Source organism: Lycorma delicatula, chromosome 4, assembly GCF_047948215.1.
Source record: "Lycorma delicatula isolate Av1 chromosome 4, ASM4794821v1, whole genome shotgun sequence".
In the NCBI taxonomy this organism is placed as follows: Eukaryota; Metazoa; Arthropoda; class Insecta; order Hemiptera; family Fulgoridae; genus Lycorma; species Lycorma delicatula.
Window position 1 is genome coordinate 2998125 of NC_134458.1, and position 20590 is coordinate 3018714.

Below are 20590 nucleotides of genomic sequence, written 5' to 3' on the forward strand. Positions count from 1 at the left end.
GGTAAAGAAGATTTTTGAGGAGGACATCACAAGAGGTCTGAGTAAAAAAGATAAGGTAGAAAATGTAGAAGAAGAATGAGAGAATGTTAAAAAGGAAATTCTTAAATCAGCAGAAGCAAAATTAGGCGGAATAAAGAGAACTGGTAGAAAACCTTGAGTTTCAGACGATATATTGCAGCTGATGGATGAACGTAGAAAATATAAGAATGCTAGTGATGAAGAAAGTAAAAGGAACTATCGGCAATTAAGAAATGCTATAAACAGGAAGTGCAAACTGGCGAAAGAAGAGTGGATTAAAGAAAAGTGTTCAGAAGTGGAAAGCGAAATGAACATTGGTAAAATAGACGGAGCATACAGGAAAGTTAAGGAAAATTTTGGGGTACATAAATTAAAATCTAATAATGTGTTAAACAAAGATGGTACACCAATATATAATATGAAAGGTAAAGTCGATAGATGGGTGGAATATATTGAAGAATTATACGGAGGAAATGAATTAGAAAATGGTGCTATAGTGGAAGAACAGGAAGTTGAGGAGGATGAAATGGGAGAAACAATACTGAGATCTGAATTTAAGAGAGCATTAAAAGATTTAAATGGCAGAAAGGCTCCTGGAATAGACGGAATACCTGTAGAATTACTGCGCAGTGCAGGTGAGGAAGCGATTGATAGATTATCAATCGCAATATTAAACTGGTGTGTAATATTTATGAAAAAGGGGAATTTCCGTCAGACTTCAAAAAAGTGTTATAGTAATGATACCAAAGAAAGCAGGAGCAGATAAATGTGAAGAATACAGAACAATTAGTTTAACTAGTCATGCATCAAAAATCTTAACTAGAATTCTATACAGAAGAATTGAGAGGAGAGTGAAAGAAGTGTTAGGAGAAGACCAATTTGGTTTCAGGAAAAGTATAGGGACAAGGGAAGCAATTTTAGGCCTCAGATTAATAGTAGAAGGAAGATTAAAGAAAAACAAACCAACGTACTTGGCGTTTATAGACCTAGAAAAGGCATTTGATAACGTAGACTGGAATAAAATGTTCAGCATTTTAAAAAAAACTAGGGTTCAAATACAGAGATAGAAGAACAATTGCTAACATGTACAGGAACCAAACAGCAACAGTAATTTGAAGAACATAAGAAAGAAGCCGTAATAAGAAAGGGAGTCCGACAAGGATGTTCCCTATCTCCGTTACTTTTTAATCTTTACATGGAACTAGCAGTTAATGATGTTAAAAAACAATTTAGATTCGGAGTAACAGTACAAGGTGAAAAGATAAAGATGCTATGATTTGCTGATGATATAGTAATTCTAGCCGAGAGTAAAAAGGATTTAGAAGATACAATGAACGGCATAGATGAAGTCCTACGCAAGAACTATCGCATGAAAATAAACAAGAACAAAACAAAAGTAATGAAATGTAGTAGAAATAACAAAGATGGACCACTGAATGTGAAAATAGGAGGAGAAAAGATTATGGAGGTAGAAGAATTTTGTTATTTGGGAAGTAGAATTACTAAAGATGGACGAAGCAGGAGCGATATAAAATGCTGATTAGCACAAGCTAAACGAGCCTTCAGTAAGAAATATAATTTGTTTACATCAAAAATTAATTTAAATGTCAGGAAAAGATTTTTGAAAGTGTATGTTTGGAGTGTCGCTTTATATGGAAGTGAAACTTGGACAATCAGAGTATCTGAGAAGAAAAGATTAGAAGCTTTTGAAATGTGGTGCTATAGGAGAATGTTAAAAATCAGATGGGTGATAAAGTGACAAATGAAGAGGTATTGCGGCAAATAGATGAAGAAAGAAGCATTTGGAAAAATATAGTTAAAAGAAGAGACAGACTTATAGGCCACAAACTAAGGCATCCTGGAATAGTCGCTTTAATATTGGAAGGACAGGTAGAAGGAAAAAGAACCCATCGGGTTGGTCTAGTGGTTAACGTGTCTTCCCAAATCAGTCGATTTGGAAGTTGAGAGTTACAGCGTTCAAGTCCTAGTAAAGCCAGATATTTTTACACGGATTTGATTACTAGATCGTGGATACCAGTGTTCTTTGGTGGTTGGGTTTCAATTAACCACACATCTCAGGAATGGTCGAACTGAGAATGTACAAGACTAACACTTCATTTACACTCATACATATCATCCTCTGAAAAATTATCTAAACGGTAGTTACCGGAGGCTAAACAGAAAAAAAGAGAAAAGGTAGAAGGAAAAAATTGTGTAGGCAGGCCACGTTTGGAATATGTAAAACAAATTGTTAGGGATGTAGGATGTAGAAGGTGTACTGAAATGAAACGACTGGCACTAGATAGGGAATCTTGGAGAGCTGCATCAAACCAGTCAATTGACTGAAGACAAAAAAAAAAAAAAATATGTTGACAAGAAATATATATATATATATATATATATATATATATATGTATGTATGGAAGAAGCACACTTATGATAAAATTAAAAAGTCCAGTCGATCAACTTCATTCCATAAGTAACAGTGATTATCATATATTCTTACTGTGGAACACTCCAGAAGTTGCAGCATGCTACCCAAAATTGCTAATACAGGTTACTGTCGAAGAGTATTGAGTTGCTGTTCTACTTGTTTTTTAAAAAATCTAATGACTCTTCAAATGGCAAGAAATTCATGAATGATGATTAATTGAAAGCTTCTTTTAATGGATATGTGCCAAAGAATTTTGATGAAGGTATTTTGAAGGTTATAGATTACTGCAACAAATGTTTCAATCTCATTGAAAAATTACATAGAAAGCAGGCTAAGGTAAGTAGTTTTAATAAAAAAAAAAGTTTAACTACAATAATTTCAAGTTAAAAGTTTTCAAATTGGACAGCCTTTAATTTCAAGATAGAACTCATGTCATGGACTATCAATATTAATGAATAATATGAGGTTTGATCAAAAAGTAATGAGAATTTTTAATTGCGCAAGTTGTATCTTGTCAATTGAGTTGATTTTTTTCTCTCTGTATATTGGTAGTATTGTCAGTGACATATGTGTTAATTTTCAGCCAATTGTAACACTTAGTATGCGTTTGGTGAGCAAAAGAGCATGACTTACTTTACTGTGTTGATGATTAACTGTGTGACAAAAAATTGGATAAGAGAATTTGTCTGAAATTTTGCATTAAAAATAGGATTAAGTTCAGCAAAGTGTCTAAATCTTAAAGAAGGCCTTTGGCGACAATGCTACATCACAACTATGAGTTTATGAGTAGTACAAATGCTTACAGGAAGATCGAGAAGACAATGAAGTTGACGTGAGGTCCGGGCATTCTAGTGTTGATGAAAATGTCAAAAAAGTTTAAAAAAATTATGCTTGGTAATCACAGAACCACCATCAGAGAAACTTCTGAAGAAATAGGAATTTCATATGGCTCATGTGAAGTGATTTTTTACCAACGTTTTGAAGATGAAACAGGTGGCAACCAAATCTGTACTTAACTGCTAAATTTTCAACAAAAACAGCATCATGTAACAATCGTTGAACAAATGCTTATTGATGTTACTGATAACCCAGACTTTCTCAAACATGTCATAACTGGTGGCAGAACATGGGCATATGGCTATGATGTCCAAGACAAAGGCTCAATCGCTTCAATGGAATTTTTTGAAGAGCAAAGACAAAAAAAAGTACTTCAAGTTTGATCATGGATAATGCTATACATATACTTGATGGCTCAAGATAAACTGAACCAGACATGGGAGAAAAACCAAAAAGTGTTAGTGTATTTGATGTAGCAACAAACAATAAGATTTTGAATGCCACGCAGCGAGCTGTGCTGCACATTGACCTTGAATGATGAGAGGGGAAAAGTGTAGATAGGGGGAGGAACATGAACCCACTGGGTTGGTCTAGTGGTTAACGCGTCTTCCCAAATCAGCTGATTTGGAAAGTCGAGAGTTACAGCATTCAAGTCCTCGTAAAGCCAGTTACTTTTACACGGATTTGAATACTAGATCGTGGATATCGGTGTTCTTTGGTGGTTGGGTTTCAATTAACCACACATCTCAGGAATGGTCGAACTGAGAATGTACAAGACTACACTTCATTTACACTCATACATATCATCCTCTGAAGAATTATCTAAACGGTAGTTACCGGAGGCTAAACAGGAAAAGAAAAGAAAAAAAAGGGGAGGAACATGACTTTTAATTGTGAAGGAAACATAATTGAGATAAAGCCAACCACCAGGCACACACATGAATATGTCGTTGTCAATGAAGGATGCCAGAATATGCATCATCAAGGAATATTACGCAGAGGGCAGATTGATCAAAGGAGTGCAAGAAATATTCTATGCAGAGTTCAACAGTGATCAAGTCAGTCAAGTCCTCCATACCTGCCAAGTCATCCAAACATGAGCTCATAAAGAAGTTTGAGCAAACTGGATCTCTGTGCTTGATAAGAAGCATCAATACTCACTTGCGAAAAGGACCAAGTCACAGAAGGAAGATATTCGCCAGTGCATCCTAATAGACCTGAACCTGAACCTATAAATGATCACGGCTTTACAAGAGTTAAAGCCTACGGACTATGATAAACCTGCACATTATTGCACATGGCTACTGCAGAAAACTGAAAGTGGTTTACTCTATTCAAATCATTACTTCATGGCAGATGAGGCAATGTTCCACCTCAGTAGCTATGTTAATTTGCAAAATTCATGATACTGGCCTGTCAAAAACCCATGACAAATTTCAAGCTACTGCTGCGTGATGTAAAGATTTGAGTTTCGTGCGATGTGTCGAGGATGAGAATCATTGAATCCGTTTTCTTCAGACACAGTGAACTCATCACATTACATTGGTGACATCTTCCAGCTCTTTGTAGGCAACTGACACCAGACAAATGACATTTTGCACATTAACAGCAGAACGGCACAACAGCACACGCTTCCTTGGAAGAAGTGCACTCAGTTTTCACACCTGAAAAGACTGTCCAAAAGGATCTATGGCCTCCACAGGTGCCTGATCTATCCAGCTGTGATTTTTATTTGTGGGGCAGCCTGAAGGGCAAGATTTACCAGAACTATCCATGAACTCTTGACACACTGCAACAGAATATATGCAATGCCATCACCAACATGATGAGTTACAGCAAGTTGCACTGAATGTGATTCATTGAGCCAAACTGTGCTTGGACCATGGCAGTCGACATTTCCAGTAGTACCTGTAGAGACAGAGGAACCCACATAAGTAGGTTTTTGTCTTTCATTTACAGTCTATTGCCTTACAGTTTATGTATTCTTTGCTTGCTTTGGGCTCGTTTTATCTTGAGCCACCCCCATATCATTGTTGTAATTAAAAGTCATAGCAGAATTTTAAAAACGAGAAATGTTTTGTTTGCTTATTCATGACTGGTATAAAGAAAACCATAATTCTGCTTAGCAAAAATATAAACATTACAATAAATATAATTATTATTACAAACAGATTATAGCTCTAAGATCTACGTAAATTTACCGTAGTAAATAAACTTACTGTACATGACAATAATTGTAATATTTATAATTGCAACGAAATGAATTAGTAATTATTATGAAGTTAGTTGAAGATATACACTTATAATACAATAACAAGACAAGATGTGTAAACAATTATTAAGACAACATTTTTTTTCAATTAAACTTTACAACTGAATACAAGTACAATAGCAAATAGATATTATTCACCTCACAATCACAAAAAGCAGACAACAGAATTACAATTTCAAAACGTAAGGATAACGAACAATGATGATCTGGAACACTATGCTAGATCTATTGGCCTAAGCAAGCCTCTTGCCAGTATTCCAGTGAGCTGGCAGACTTCTTTTTCAAAGGTAAAATTATGGAGTATATTATTCCCATTATCATGTTGGTCATGTTTCTAAAATGACCAAGAGAACATAATCAGTTTATTTTTCAATAATTCTAAAAACTTGTATCTTTATTACCTAATTGATTTATTATCTGATAAAGTAGTAGGGATTACTACAAAGGTGGTTAAATTATAAAAACTAGTGTAAAAATTAAATGCAAGAGTTAAAAAAATCATGAACAATACTTAGCACTTATTATGACATACTTTTGTAGCTAACAGTCTGGTAAGGTATATTTCAGATACCATTTTGTTTCCTCTATCACCTTCTTTTTGGGCATCATTATCATGGTGTTTTACCAAATGCCAAACCTGGAAAAAAGATGTAATTAGTAAAAAAAAATCCTTCTGGAATAAAATTAACTCTATAAATTTTCCTTATGGCTATTTAAGATATTCAGAAAAAATAACATTTAATTTATATAAGATGATCCATTAAATCCTAAAAAGTGAAAACAATGCTTAGTACTCTTGGGAAGATGAAGAGAAAATCATTGTTCATATTTTTGGAGTCATGTCATGAATTTTAACAAGTAAAGTGAAGAAAATGGTAACAATAAGAAAAAAGAAGGTAATGGGAGAACTGTTGCTTCTTGTCTGACAGTAGTAGTTGAATTAATTTACAACTAGTTATGATATATAACTTTAAGAAATAAATTGACGAGATTCATAAAATTAGAAGTAACATTAGAGGATAACAAAATACCTTTGACAGGCTTATTTTTTAAGCCTGGTTAAGTACCCATAGTACTCATACCAGGTTAAATACCTGGTATGAGTTTACCAGCATCAAAGATTAATATAATACAGTCTGTAATATTATACGTAGCATTTATTCAATTTCTTGTGAGATCAAAGTCTTAATACTGATCACTGCATTTGAAACAATTTTTTTAATTTTATTTTTGAGTAAATAGGTAATCATTACATGAACAAGGGATACTGTTACCTGGACACTTGCATAAAACAAAATATGCATTACATATAACTGGAAAATTCCAGAACATCAAACAAATTGATCAAGTGTTATATTCAATTAATTTTATTTTGATTATAGATTATTCCTTTTTGAATGACCAAAGTTAAACATTTATGCTTAATTACTTTAACTGCTTCTCGCTATAGATTCTTGAAGATACTTATTTTTTTATACTTAATAATTAGATTATCATAATTCACAGGTCAACATAAAATTTGGAACTGAAAAGGGAGTAGGTGTTCTATATAGTATTTTATATGCTGAATCTGAATAAGTATTCTGAAACAACTCATCACGTAACACTCTTAAGTTACGACCCCTTACATTTATTTGTTCCATCATTCGTGAAACAAACAATACATATAAGTTTAGTATGTCTGTATGTTTGATTATTCAGATCTGATTTATATTGTGATGCATGCTGTAGATCTATATTTGATATATAACAGTCGAATGATGTCATTTCAATCAAGCCAGGAATGTATAGACATGTCAGTGAGTCAAGTAATGAGTAATTCAACACGATGAAATTTTCTTCAACAAATTCAGTTTTTGGTATGACTTACTGTATTCTTTAGTTGTAATGGTTTTATCAAACACATATTATAAAGATTGTTTCATAAGTGATGCCATAAATTTAGTGAAAGATTTTTGACAGAATAACCTTTGGTATTATTTTATTGAACATCAAGATTTGTTAAGTTGTGTATGTCTGTGTGTTTCACGCTGTGCTTTATTGCACTCCATGGGGGAACAATTTTACAAAATATTTTAATTAAGTATTTATAAATTAAAACTTAATTATTTTTATAATTAAGTATTTCTGTAATATTTTAGTTTACTTTCATTCATTAAAACATTTTGAATTTTACAATGAATAAAAATCAGGCTTGTAAAAATTCTCCAAATATTTTTTGTTACATTTGTGGAGAATTCACAACAAAAAGTCAATGAAAACCAGTATTGTACCTGCTGAAAACTGCTTAAAAACATTATTTTGACTGTACCTTTGGAGACCAAGATAAATCCTGATCCTGGGCTACACATGTAGCATGAATCAAGTGCTATGTTAAATTAACCCAGTAGTTAAAAGGAAAAAAAAGAGTATTTGCTTTTTGGCGTACCTATAATTTGGCAAGAGCCTACTAACTGTTATAATGACTGCTATTTTTGATTAACAAATGTTACTGGTTTCAATTCAAACAATAAAAGCAGTATCGCAAACCCAAATGTACGTTCAGCTATGAGACTAGTACTTCATGGTGTTGATTTACTGATTCCGGTCACTCCAACTACTTGGAAAGAAATTTTTGATTCCCCAGAAGGCTCAACCAATGAAACTTCAACTTCAATAAATATTAATTACATTCCTGAAGAATCAAATACTGAACCTCATCTCATCACACAAGCAGAACTGAGCGACCTAATTTGTGACTTGTACTTGTCAAAACAACATGCAGAACTCCTAGGTTCACCTCTTAAACAATGAAATTTATTAAACAAGGATACTAAAATTTCATTATATAGAAATTGAAACAAAAATTTATTGACATACTTTAGAAGAGACGGTTTAATTTATTACTGCCATTACTGCATCATGTTAAGAGGCTAATGTCTGAACTGAACATTGAATATGTTATTCATGTTTGGAATTTATTTATAGACTTATCAAAAAGAAGCTTAAAGGCAGTATTGTTGCAAACACAAATTAAATTTAAAACTGAGTTAATTAAGTTTAAACTTATTGTTTAAAACTCAAATAAGTTTTCTATACCGGTAACACATGCTGTAGGAATGAAAAAAACACATGAAAGTATGTCAAAAATTCTAAAAGCTATCAAGTATGATGAACACTCATGGTGAATCATTGCTGACCTGAAGACAATAAGGCTTTTTCTCGGCCTCCAAAGTGCTTTACAAAATATATATAAATGTTTCTTGTGTTTGTGGGATAGTTGGGCTAGAGATAAACACTATGCAGTTAAGGACTGGCCAAAAAGAAATCGGTTTACCCCAGGAAAGGGAAATATCAATATTCCTCTTGTCAAAGCTGATTGTATTATTTTACCACCTCTATACATAAAACTAGCTCTGATAAAGAATTTTGTAAAAGCATTAGATAAAGATGGAGATGGCTTTAAATATTTAACTGAAGTTTTGTCACAATTAAGTGAAGCCAAATTAAAAGAGGGAATATTCATTAGGCCACAAATAAGAAAATTAATTCGTGAAAATATATTTGAGCAAAATTAATCCTTAAGAACTAGCAGCACAAAGTCATTCAAAGTTGTCATTACTGGTTTTCTTGGAAACAAAAAAGCTGAAAACCAAGATCAGCTTATAAATGAACTCTTAGTGAACTACAAAAATTTAGGCTGCAGAATACTACCATTGAACATTTTTTTTTTACATTCTATTTGGATTTTTTCTCTTTAAACTTGGGTGACATCAGCGAAGAACAAGGAGAAAGGTTCCACCATGATATACTGCAGATGGAACAACATTATCAAGGCAGATGGGATGAATCTATGATGACGACTGACTATTGCTGGATGATAAGAAGAGAAGACTTCACAAAAATAAGAAAAATGTAAATGTCTGCAAAATAATTGTAGGAATTTTAATTGTAATTATTATTTTTGTATTCTATTATTTAATAAGTTTCTCAATATTTTAATGTCATAACTAAAAATCTGAGGGTGATGAAGAAAAACTGATTTCATTTTAAGATTCAGCAGAAAAAATATTTTCTAATTCACTTATTTTTATCTCAGTTCCAAATTATATATATTTTTTTGTTTGCCTGTGTTATCATACAGGTTTAAAATGCATACTGGTGTGTGAATATTGTATCAATGCTTAAAGAATCTTATATCCTGTTTCAATAGAAGCATCTAATTAATAAATACTTGAGTTGATCAATAATAAAATAAAATATTTTTATTTTTTATAAAATGTTTTTTTCAAAAAATTGCCAAAACACTCAATATTCTTATCCCATCAACCAAACAAAATTTGTTTTGTTTACATAATTAAATATAAATAAAAAGCTATAGCAATTGCAGATCAAAGATTAATGCAAGTGTATTAATGATGATAACATTAAGCACTAAAAAAGAAATGCAAGATAAATAGTAACTTGAGCTGAATTTCAGAATGAATAGTGTAGTTTCCATCTCTATGCTCAAGAGAATATTAGGCCATATAATCTGATTTCTGTTCTGACAATTGGCTGAAATCAATTTATTACTTTATAAAAATAATATGCAAAATTAGAAGGAAAAATTATATTAGTATCGTATGAAATATTTCATGTTTGTCATAACCACAGTCTACTACACCTCATTTCAAAGTGTTAAACAAAATGGTGTTCTTAAGTCGCTAAATTTTAACTTATGATAATTTATTTATGAACAAAAATTTATGCATATAATTTTATACTCTCATAAGTATAAATACGAAATACATAAAACACACATCTCATAACCGAAAAGTTAATATTCCCTAGCAGTTTTCAACAATAAAATTATGTAATCGAGTGAATAATCTTGCTCTATTTATATAACCTGAATTTTTCTCCAACATTAAAAAAAATAGAATAAAAACAGATATCATAGAACATATAAATATACATTTTGTAACTGCAAATGCACAAATTTCATACATTTTGAAGTATACTATATAAATGTATCATGCCTATTAAATGCGATACAAGTTAACATTTAATTTTTTTTATAAATTATCTAACTGCTCCATAAACTTCCTCTTTACCTATGTTGGATTTTTTTCAGCACAATAATAGAAAAACTTATTACATTTAATAGTAATTTTTCACTTCATAATCCTAAATATTTTCAACAGACTATGTTTCCCAAAAAGTGATTATTTACACCTCTAGTTAGTTTAACTATTTGGAGAGGTTTACAACATTAAATTACACAACTTATTATTTCAAGCGAACTAAAAATACTAATAGTAATAATACTAACAAATAAATAAATCTTCCACATTAGTTAATACATAATTTAATTTTTTTTAAATTAATAAAACATATAGTAAATTAATATATACATATAAACAGATAAGGTCCTTATAAAAATAAATATTTTTAAATAGCTATACATTACTAACGTTTGGAATATGTAAAACAAATTGTTATGGATGTAGGATGTAGGGGTGTGGTATTTTGAAATGAAACAACTAGCACTAGATAGGGAATCTTGGAGAGCTGCATCAAATCAGTCAAATGACTGAAGACAAAAAAAAAATACATTACTACTTTTTTATTACATTTTAAATTCCTAAATATGTCATATATTCTAAATAATAATATTAATTATTTGAAGAAGAAAAAGAAGATATACATCAAAATATTATTAAAAAAAAAAATGATAACAGTAGAATTATTATTATTATTAAATAACAAAACAGAATCTTCTTAAAACAGATCTGTTTCCAATAGGTGTATATCTTTTTTTTAAATCATCAAAAAGTGTCCAACACAATTTTTACAATGCTACAAGAATGAACGTATGAATTTTATTTCTTTTAATATTACTACTCGTAAATTCTATTTTATCTACTGTCAGGTTGTATTTGGTTCATTTATATTTTGTAAAATATAAAAAAATATCTTTACTACAGCATCTTACCGTAAGTGTTCCGATAATGAAATTCTAAAAATTTGAATTCTGACATCTGTGTTTTAAAATTAAACAATTTTTTAAATCAATCAATCTTTATTAGATGTAAACGTTTAGAGAAATGTTCTTCACACAATCTAAAAAACTCCACACATATATACAAACATTCACTATGAAAAAAAGAAGATAAATGCGTTAACTTTTTAGACCCCTCAGTCACAAAACATGAAAACAGATTTGCATTCATCTACCAAAATACCTACTAGAACTGTAACACTCACACACAACTCTTCTAATCCAACTTATAAGGTGCAACAATAAAAATTTTCAGCTGTCAGAATCATATTACACAGACTGCACAACATTCAGGTATTCAAAAAAAATATGTACTAGGATAGACTACGTGCAATAAAATCACTAGCTGAAGTAAATGGAAACAAGAGAATGTCGATAGACAAATTCCTATACAAATTTCAGAACAAGACAATCAAAACAGCAAATTCATAACACTCGCATTAAAAAAATTACAAATTCAATCAAGCAGACTGCAATACACACATACATAAAAAAACAATCTCCAGATAAAAATTTACAAAAACAATCCCCAAATTTGATTTATCTGGGTATACAAACTTGAATGCTCACACTGCATTAGTTATACGTAGAAAAAATAGGATGAACTTTTTCACTAATAAAGAACACATAAAATCACTTTACCATTGAATTCAGTTTTGCTAAACCAGCTTGATGAAACAAATCTCACATACACAGACAGCTACAGCATATAAATATCTTGCATATAAACAATAAAGGATGAAAACTTGACACACCTGAATGATTCAAAATATTCAAACACATCATAAACATCAAAATTCTTTCAAAACCTGATTTAAACATAAGTGTCACTTCAATAGCACTACAACCCTCAGGGTTCCTGACAGGAGTCTCTGAGATTTAACACAGAGTGAAAGCTAACCGTTTGTGAATATTTTTTATAACCTTTGTCTTTAAAAAACCAAACTGTAGTCAATTAAAAATTTTTTCAATTTAAAACTTTGATGTATAGTATGAATGATGAATCAATAAATCACTAGTCAGACTGAAATGGAGAATAAACAAACAGTAAAAGAGAAATTGATGTAAAAATCAGTTTACGTAACTATAAAAATGTTGAATATTGAATTTTTTTAAACATTATTTTATACTTGAAATGTAACACTCATACTATAATACAAAAATTAAGGCGATAAAAATTGAGAAAAACCTCACTACTATAAAATATATATTCCAAAAGGCACTGATTAAAGGGTTTTAAATATATTATCCTTAAATTTGTAAGCAATAATACATTTTGTCTCTTGTAAGATAAGATCGATTCAAAAACCAGTAAAATTTCTATACTGATACTTTAATGAATTCTGGAAACAGTAACACTAATTTTAACAGGCATATATATGATCATCATATTTTTAATTGATTACAAACCTTTAGACCACCATCATGATCATGATTCAGTGGAGAGGTAGCTCTGCTAAGAGGAGGGCTGGCTGAACTGAACTTTGATAAATTAAGAGTTTCATATTTGTGAGACTTATCAGTCTTCTCAGATAAAATTGATAAATTATAGATGGACGACTGCTTTGAGACCAGATTGAGGCAGGCCCCGTCCGGCACCTATGTAAGAAATATATAATAAAAATATAACTATAATAATAACAACACATAAATACATACAAAGATGAAAAAAGATAGAAGGAATGTACAAATAATTTGTGTAACAAATTTTTAAAATTATGAATACATAACTATTTGTTTTTTGCTTGATATCACTACATAAGCTTGAAGATTGTCTGTGGGATATGGAAATGGAGTTTTGTAGGGAATGAAAAATGCCATGTCTGACCAGGGACTTCTGGATGAAAGGCCAAGATGCTGAAATTGGCTTAATAGGCTCTTGCTGAAAAGGCCATGGAAATTGGCTTATTATATAAGAAAAATATTTTTAACATATCACCATAACACTCTTACAGAATTTTTTACTATGAGTTCATATTTTTGCTCAATCTAACTACTTTTAAAACAAATTTATCATTTCTGATTTTTAAATTGACTTCTGTTTTTTTCTTTACGCGCTAATGGATAGTATAATTAATATTCTATTACATAGAATAAAATATTGCAAGAGCTCAGTGTTATTCATTGCTATAATATTTGCCTGATACTAAGATACATATCAGCATCTGACATGCATCTGTTTATGTGCATCACTCTGTTTATAAGCCCTAAGTACTGTGCATCATGCTGGTGCTTAGTTTACTTTTCTGGTTTGTGATTTCTTAGTGAACTGAATTTGAATTTATGAAATGCCATTTGCCAGGTGTCATGTGGCAAACCATACTTTTTCAGTTACTGAAAAAAAAAATTAGAAATCTCATACTGATTTTCAAAAGCATCTTCCTTAAGAGACTAATAATGATACATATATATGATAATTCATCAAAAAACGATGAAGACTAGGTCATGGGAATAGTAAGTTTACTTTCCAAGAACAATCTTTATTGACTCTCTCTAATTTTTTGGTTTAAAAAAGTGAAACTGAATATCGGATTTTCAATTCTAAAGCAGGCTACTGAAAACGATGCTAGTATACCAAATTGGAAAAATAATCCATTGACCTATAATTTAGTGTGTATATGTAATCCATTTTAAAAAAAGATAATAAAAAAGTTAACCGATAAACTTACTCTATAATGATTTAATGTATTCCTTTTCTTCCATTCACCTTCTGTTTTTGTAGTTGAATCTTCATCATACAAGATTAATCTTCCAGATGTGCCTGTTCTCCATTCTAAAACAAAAAAAATATATATTGTAGTAATACTTTTTATGCATACATATAGCAAACTTTGGTACTAAGCTAACATTAGTGACATACCATGAAACTGTAATGCAAATTAAATATATAGGCAGTGACAAGAAAATGTAATATTTCATAATATTTATAGCAGAAATACAGTATGAATTCCTATAAGAAAACATTATAGAATGAATAATGATGAGTAACTACAATCATATAGGTTTTATTTATTTGACTCTATGACAACAAAACAGTTACTGTTCAGTATTTTGTACCAAATACCAGTCTCATGGTTGAGTAAATCAGCTGTACATATGTTTAAAATATTTTGACCAAATATCTATTAACATAAGAAATCTATCAACATTCGTATCTTTAACAAGTTTGTTACAAGATGGCAATAATGTGATGTTTCCACAGTCTCACTACATATCATCATGAATGGTTAACATTATGATATTGTAACAGATATTATTTTGAAGCCGAATTATTCTGGCTATACTGATCTTGAAAACACTGGGTTTCAGTTTACAAAATTATAAATAAATTTCTTTTTAGGCAGAATAAAACAAACCTGACGTGAAAAATCTCAAAATACAGATTATTTAACCCTCTCAGTGGCACTGTTGATTATACTTGTTTCTGCTTTCAGTACATACAAGAACAATCCTGAGAATAAACAATTTTTAAACTTGCTGCTACAGGATCAACTTTGTATCTACTCATTTAACTTCTTTTAGAGATAAGAAATGTGGTGCTATCTTTGAGGAACTTTCTTAACTAATTTCTATAGAAATTAAACAAATTTAATGTCTTTGTGCAAAAGATGTTTTTATGAAAATGACAGAAAGGCTCCACTCATATGTTTTGGCTGTGAGAGATCTGTTAATAACCTATTACTTTCTAACCAATTTTATTTTTGTAATTAAAGTACTTTCCGACAATATTGTGCATGTATATATCTATCTATATATATATATATATATTACTGAAATTAATCTTTTTAAGATTTATATTATTCCTTTGTAGTGTTAAATTCCATTCTAAATTCTATTAATATGAACCACCTGGTACAGAATATTGAGATAAGACATATCTTACCTTAATTTTATAATAAAAGTACTTTCGCAGGATCTCACATCCTCAGTCATGACTGAATTCATTTAATTAGATAGTATATTAAAAATGTTAACTAAAAATACTTAAATAAACCATGCACGTGGTCTAATGTTCATTACATAATTGTAATATAATGAAAATTGCATATTTATTTATTATATGAGTACTGCTATCTGTTGCTATTTTTATAAGACTGTCTTCCTCTAACAATGTCTAATGGTTCATCAAATTGAAATTTTGTCTGTATGAGGTGCAGTTCAAAGGTAAAGGATGAGTTACAAATAGTGATTGTTAACATTGATTGGTTCACACCTGTGCAGTACCTTTAAGTGGTCTGTTGGGAATGTAACTGCCCCACTGCTGTCAGTTCATTGTTGTCTGCCTTTGTGAGACAGAGTAAGGCCCTTTGTATGTGTAAGGGCCAGTCAGCCCTTAATTTTAAATCATGTGTCTGGACTAACGATCTCATTGAATATGTGAAGGAAAAAGCGAGAGAAAATCATCACTTTACAATTAACAATCTTTCTCTAGAATTTCCAGAAGTTTCAAAGACATTGTTGTTGAGAATCATGACTATTACTCTATGCTTTGTAAACTGTGTGCACAATGAGTGCCAAAAATGTGAGAAGTGCTCACTAAGATCACAGAATGACATCTGCATGTGCTTTTCTCAATAGCTTTAACAACAAAGATAAGGGAAAACAAGGAAACAAAAGTAACAATGAGAGGAAATCTAGCTTGTGTCCCAACAATTTGAGGAAAGTAAAGAGTTGAAAATCTCAGGGCAAATGTGGCTACAATCCCAGGTGGTGTAATTTCATGCAGTGGGTTTGAAGAAGCTTCTTTCATATCAAAAGTGTTTGGAATGAAATGGTGATTATGTAGAAAAATAAAATAAATATGTAAGTACTTGAAACTATTAATAAATTTTTAATTTTTCAACTGTTCTCATTTTGTTACTGATCTGCCCTTACTTTATGAACCGCACCTTGTATTTATATATATTCTTTGTATTTTTCTAATATATTTCATTTTTTGTCATCTTAATTAATTTCTAATATTTCTAAATACCATATAAACAAAATTTCAGTTTGATAAACCATCAGACAGTGTTTGAGGGAGATAGTCTTATAAAAATATCAACAGACAGCAGCACTGATATAAAAAATTAATACACAGTTTTCACTATCATATTACAATAATGTAACAAATATTACAACATGTGCATGGTTTATTTCAGTATTTTTAATATTTCTTTTAATATGCAGTTTAATAAAATGAATTCAATTACACACCAATTGAATTCAATTCAATTACAGTTTATTATTCAATTAGGATGCAAGATCCCGTTAAAGTACTTTTATGATAAAATTAAGGTATGTTTTAATTCGCTACTCTGTACTAGGTGGGTTATGTTAATAATAATAATAAATATGTGTGTGTGTGTTGGTAAATCATATTTTTGTAAGAGCCTTTATCAGTAGTGACCAAAAGTACAATTAGGAAAACTGAAGAGTCCAAATATAAGTGCATAGAATGCAAAGTAGGTCTGTGTGGTGCCTTGTTTTGAGACATTTCACAAAAAAGTAAATAATAACAAATATTCAACCTAGAATTTATACAGTAGTCCATTATTTACCAAGAACTTTCTTGAAGTTATAATTTTGTGTTGTACATAAATATATGGGGGACATTCAATAATTAAAGAGACAAACTGATGTAGAAATGAAACAGTTTGTAGGAGGAGTTTTGTACTCTCATGACTTTAGGTTGGCATCATTGGGATGAACTGAGAACAGCTGACGGATAAAAATTGTTTTGTATATAACCTCAATATTGCATTTAACGATGACGTGTTTGCTTGAAGTTTCCACATTAGTTGAACAACATTCAGCGATCTGTTTTTTTGCTTTCTGAAGGTGAAAGTTGTATGAACCGCAGAAATTTTTAAAAGTGGGTAGAATAGTTAAAAATGGTCTAACCTCAATGACTGATGAGCAATGTCATGGCCGGCCAGTTGAAATGTCAACTCTTTCACTTGAAACCCACACTGACGACATTATTCATGAAGACTGACATATTACAATTGAACATATAGCAAAAACAGTTGCAGATTGATTTGTGTATTTAGTGGGTTTGTTTTTTTTTTTTTTTGATTTTTTTATTTCTATTTCTATTGGCACAGTTCATAACGTTATCAGTAACAAGCTCAAGTACAGCAAAACAAGTGCAAGGTGGGCTGCAAAAGAGTTAACGCAACAACACAAGGAAACAAGACTCAATATACAGACTTGAAAGAAAGAACGCTATAAAAGGGAAGGCGACCCTTTTCTAAACAAGATTTTAATGTGTGATGAAACTTGGGTTCACCATTTGAACCACAGTCCAAAAGACAAAGCGTGAAATGGAAGTACACCAGCTCACCTGCCTGAAAGAAATTTGGAATGCAAGTATCAGCGGGAAAAGTCACGTTGACCGTCTTTTGGGATGCCCAAATAACCACAAAAGATTGTAGAGTGATTATTTGGAAAATTAGCGTACAATAAACAGTGTCTACTACTCAGACATGGTGATGAATAAAGTGAAGCCAGCAATGAGAGAAAAATGTCGCGGATCTCAAAGAAAAGGGGTGATATTGCTACACGACAATGCTCGCCCTCACACTGCCCAGCTTACCCAAGAAACCATTGGAAAAATGGGTTGGGATATAGAATCACATCCTCTCTACAGTCCAGATTTGGGTCCCTCGGATTTTCATTTGTTTGGTCTACTCAAGGAAGCATTACATGGAAAAATGTTCAGCAACAATAAGGAGGTCAAAGAACTTGTGGGAAAGTGTGGCTCAAACAAGACAAAGACTTCTTTGCATCAAGTATAAAAAAACTAGTTCATCATTGGGACAAGTGTATTAATATTGGTGGGAATTATGTTGAGAAGTAGTAAGTCTCATTTTGTAAAAAAATTGTCTTTATTGAATGTCTCTTGTATAATAATTCAAAAGATTTTATGGTCCTAAATTGTCTTAACATACAGCAAATCTATATTGTTCTAAAACTAATAACCTTATTCAGTGAATAAACTATTTTAAAAACTAATACATCTAAACAATTGTGGATAAAAAGAGTCTATGGCAATAGAGAATGAGCAGAAAATCCAATTTAGAAGGGGAGAAAAAATTTAACTTTTATAAAATAAAAAAACTGCTCCTATACAGTATACTTCCATTTAAAATCTGCCAATGAAAGTTAACGTTCACTTTATGAATATAAATTTTAATTACTAGAAAATATATGAAGAATATAGTGATAAAATAAAATTAATGAATTCATTTTAATGTTTTGATCTATGTGATATACTCTACATGAAACACTATCATAAACTCTTATTACAATAGTATTATTCATATTAAATGAGAAATCACACCTATACTTTAATTTCATTGTGTGAAAGTTATATTTTTGTAATTAGGAAACTGATTTTTTGAGTAGTAATTTGATGACCACTTTTGGAGGGAGAGAGAACATATCATTTTCATTGTAAAAAAAAGCTCAAATAATAAGGTGAAACATAAATAAACAATACTATTTTGGAGGCAATTCAATAGGACATAATAAAAATCCCTACACAAATGTATGTTGAAGAGTCTCCCTTTTTCACAGTCTGCAATTCATGTTTTTCTTTTATCAGAAATTCTTATCTTAATAACAGTTTGAAATGTTCTATTAAAATTTGGTATACATATTTAATCTGAAATTTTCTATAAAATAAATAAATTCCCCTCCCTAAAATTGTGCCCATTTCATTTTTTAATCATTACATGTTAGTAGTTAGTCATCAAGCATAGGCCTAATTATATATACCTCATAAAGTAAAATCTGAAATATTTTGTTCTGTACAAAATAACTTATTTATTGATATAAGAACTGAAATAAATGAGTTACAATAAAAATTGCTATACTATGTCGTTTTGATTTGAAATGGGGATAAGCTAAACAGAATTTTAAGCTGCATTTTATTCCCTCCACTACAAAAAATAAAATACTGTTAATTAATGATTGTTAAAACAATTTCAGGAATAATTTACATTATGCTTTTTAAAAAGAAATTAGTTGGCTGCCTCATGGAGGAGGTTGTAATAAGCTGATCTTACGTGATTCCAGACCAGCTGAAATCCGAGTACGTGATAGTTTATGCGATTAAAAGTATAAACAAAACTGTCAACTGCATGTGCGGCAGGGGGTTAAGATTGTCAGCTGGGATAGTAAAGACATCAAATGCTCCTGAACAGAACCATGAATTCACTGTATCTTTATTGCTTCAAACAAGAACCTTCCCCCTCAAGATGCAAGTAGCTGACTTTCTCTTGTAAGTTATTAATTTAACAATTTTCTTACTGAATTTCAAACTGACTGAAATTGATTTACTGATGATACTATCATTTTAAAGTACATATCTGCACTCTGGTTAAGCTCACACATCTTTTTTTTTTCAACTACATACTTATGTAAATCCAGATCATTTTTTCATCATATTATTAATATATGGCACTTAAAATCAATACGTAACTAATGGGAAGTCTCCTCTAAATTCCATAATTATTAAGTGCATTTACAGTAAAGTTAAATTTATTATAAGTTATACTTTAGGCATCATTTTTATTCTTTACATGAATAGTTAGCAAAAAAATTACTCTCCATTAAAATATTTTTATTAAAAACTAGATATACTGGGATGATTGCATATTGTTATTAAAACAGATATTGCAACCATATTTACTCAAATCTAAACCGCATGCACATTTTCCCTTCTTTTTAATATCTAAAAAATTGGGTGTGTCTTTATTCAAACTATTTATTAAAAAAAAAAAAAAAAAAAAAAAATATCCTCTCCACAGCTGATGAATATACTTCATTGAAAACTGATAACTAAAACTTATTTTCTTAGTCAAGTAGTTTTTCAGAATGTTATCGAGATAATTAGTGCAAGAAAGGGAAAATGAGTCCTTTAACTTTGTTAGAGGTTAACACTTCAGTTTTAAAAAAAAATGACCTGGAAAATAACACTACATAGTAAGTCTGAAAAGTTCCCGAACTAAATTAAATAAAA

General features: G+C 30.6%; 1 protein-coding gene across 2 annotated transcripts in view; it reads right to left on the reverse strand.

Annotated features, from left to right (window-relative positions):
* Positions 1-20590, reverse strand: part of PlexA (plexin A) — a 201527-nt gene that overhangs the window by 16291 nt on the left and 164646 nt on the right. For both annotated transcript variants that reach the window (XM_075362153.1, XM_075362154.1), the window contains exons 21-23: positions 14253-14356; positions 12994-13182; positions 6094-6198 (exon numbers count right to left, since the gene is read on the reverse strand). In XM_075362153.1, the coding sequence (XP_075218268.1) occupies positions 6094-6198; positions 12994-13182; positions 14253-14356 (398 nt within the window). The remainder of the gene's footprint in view (positions 1-6093; positions 6199-12993; positions 13183-14252; positions 14357-20590) is intronic.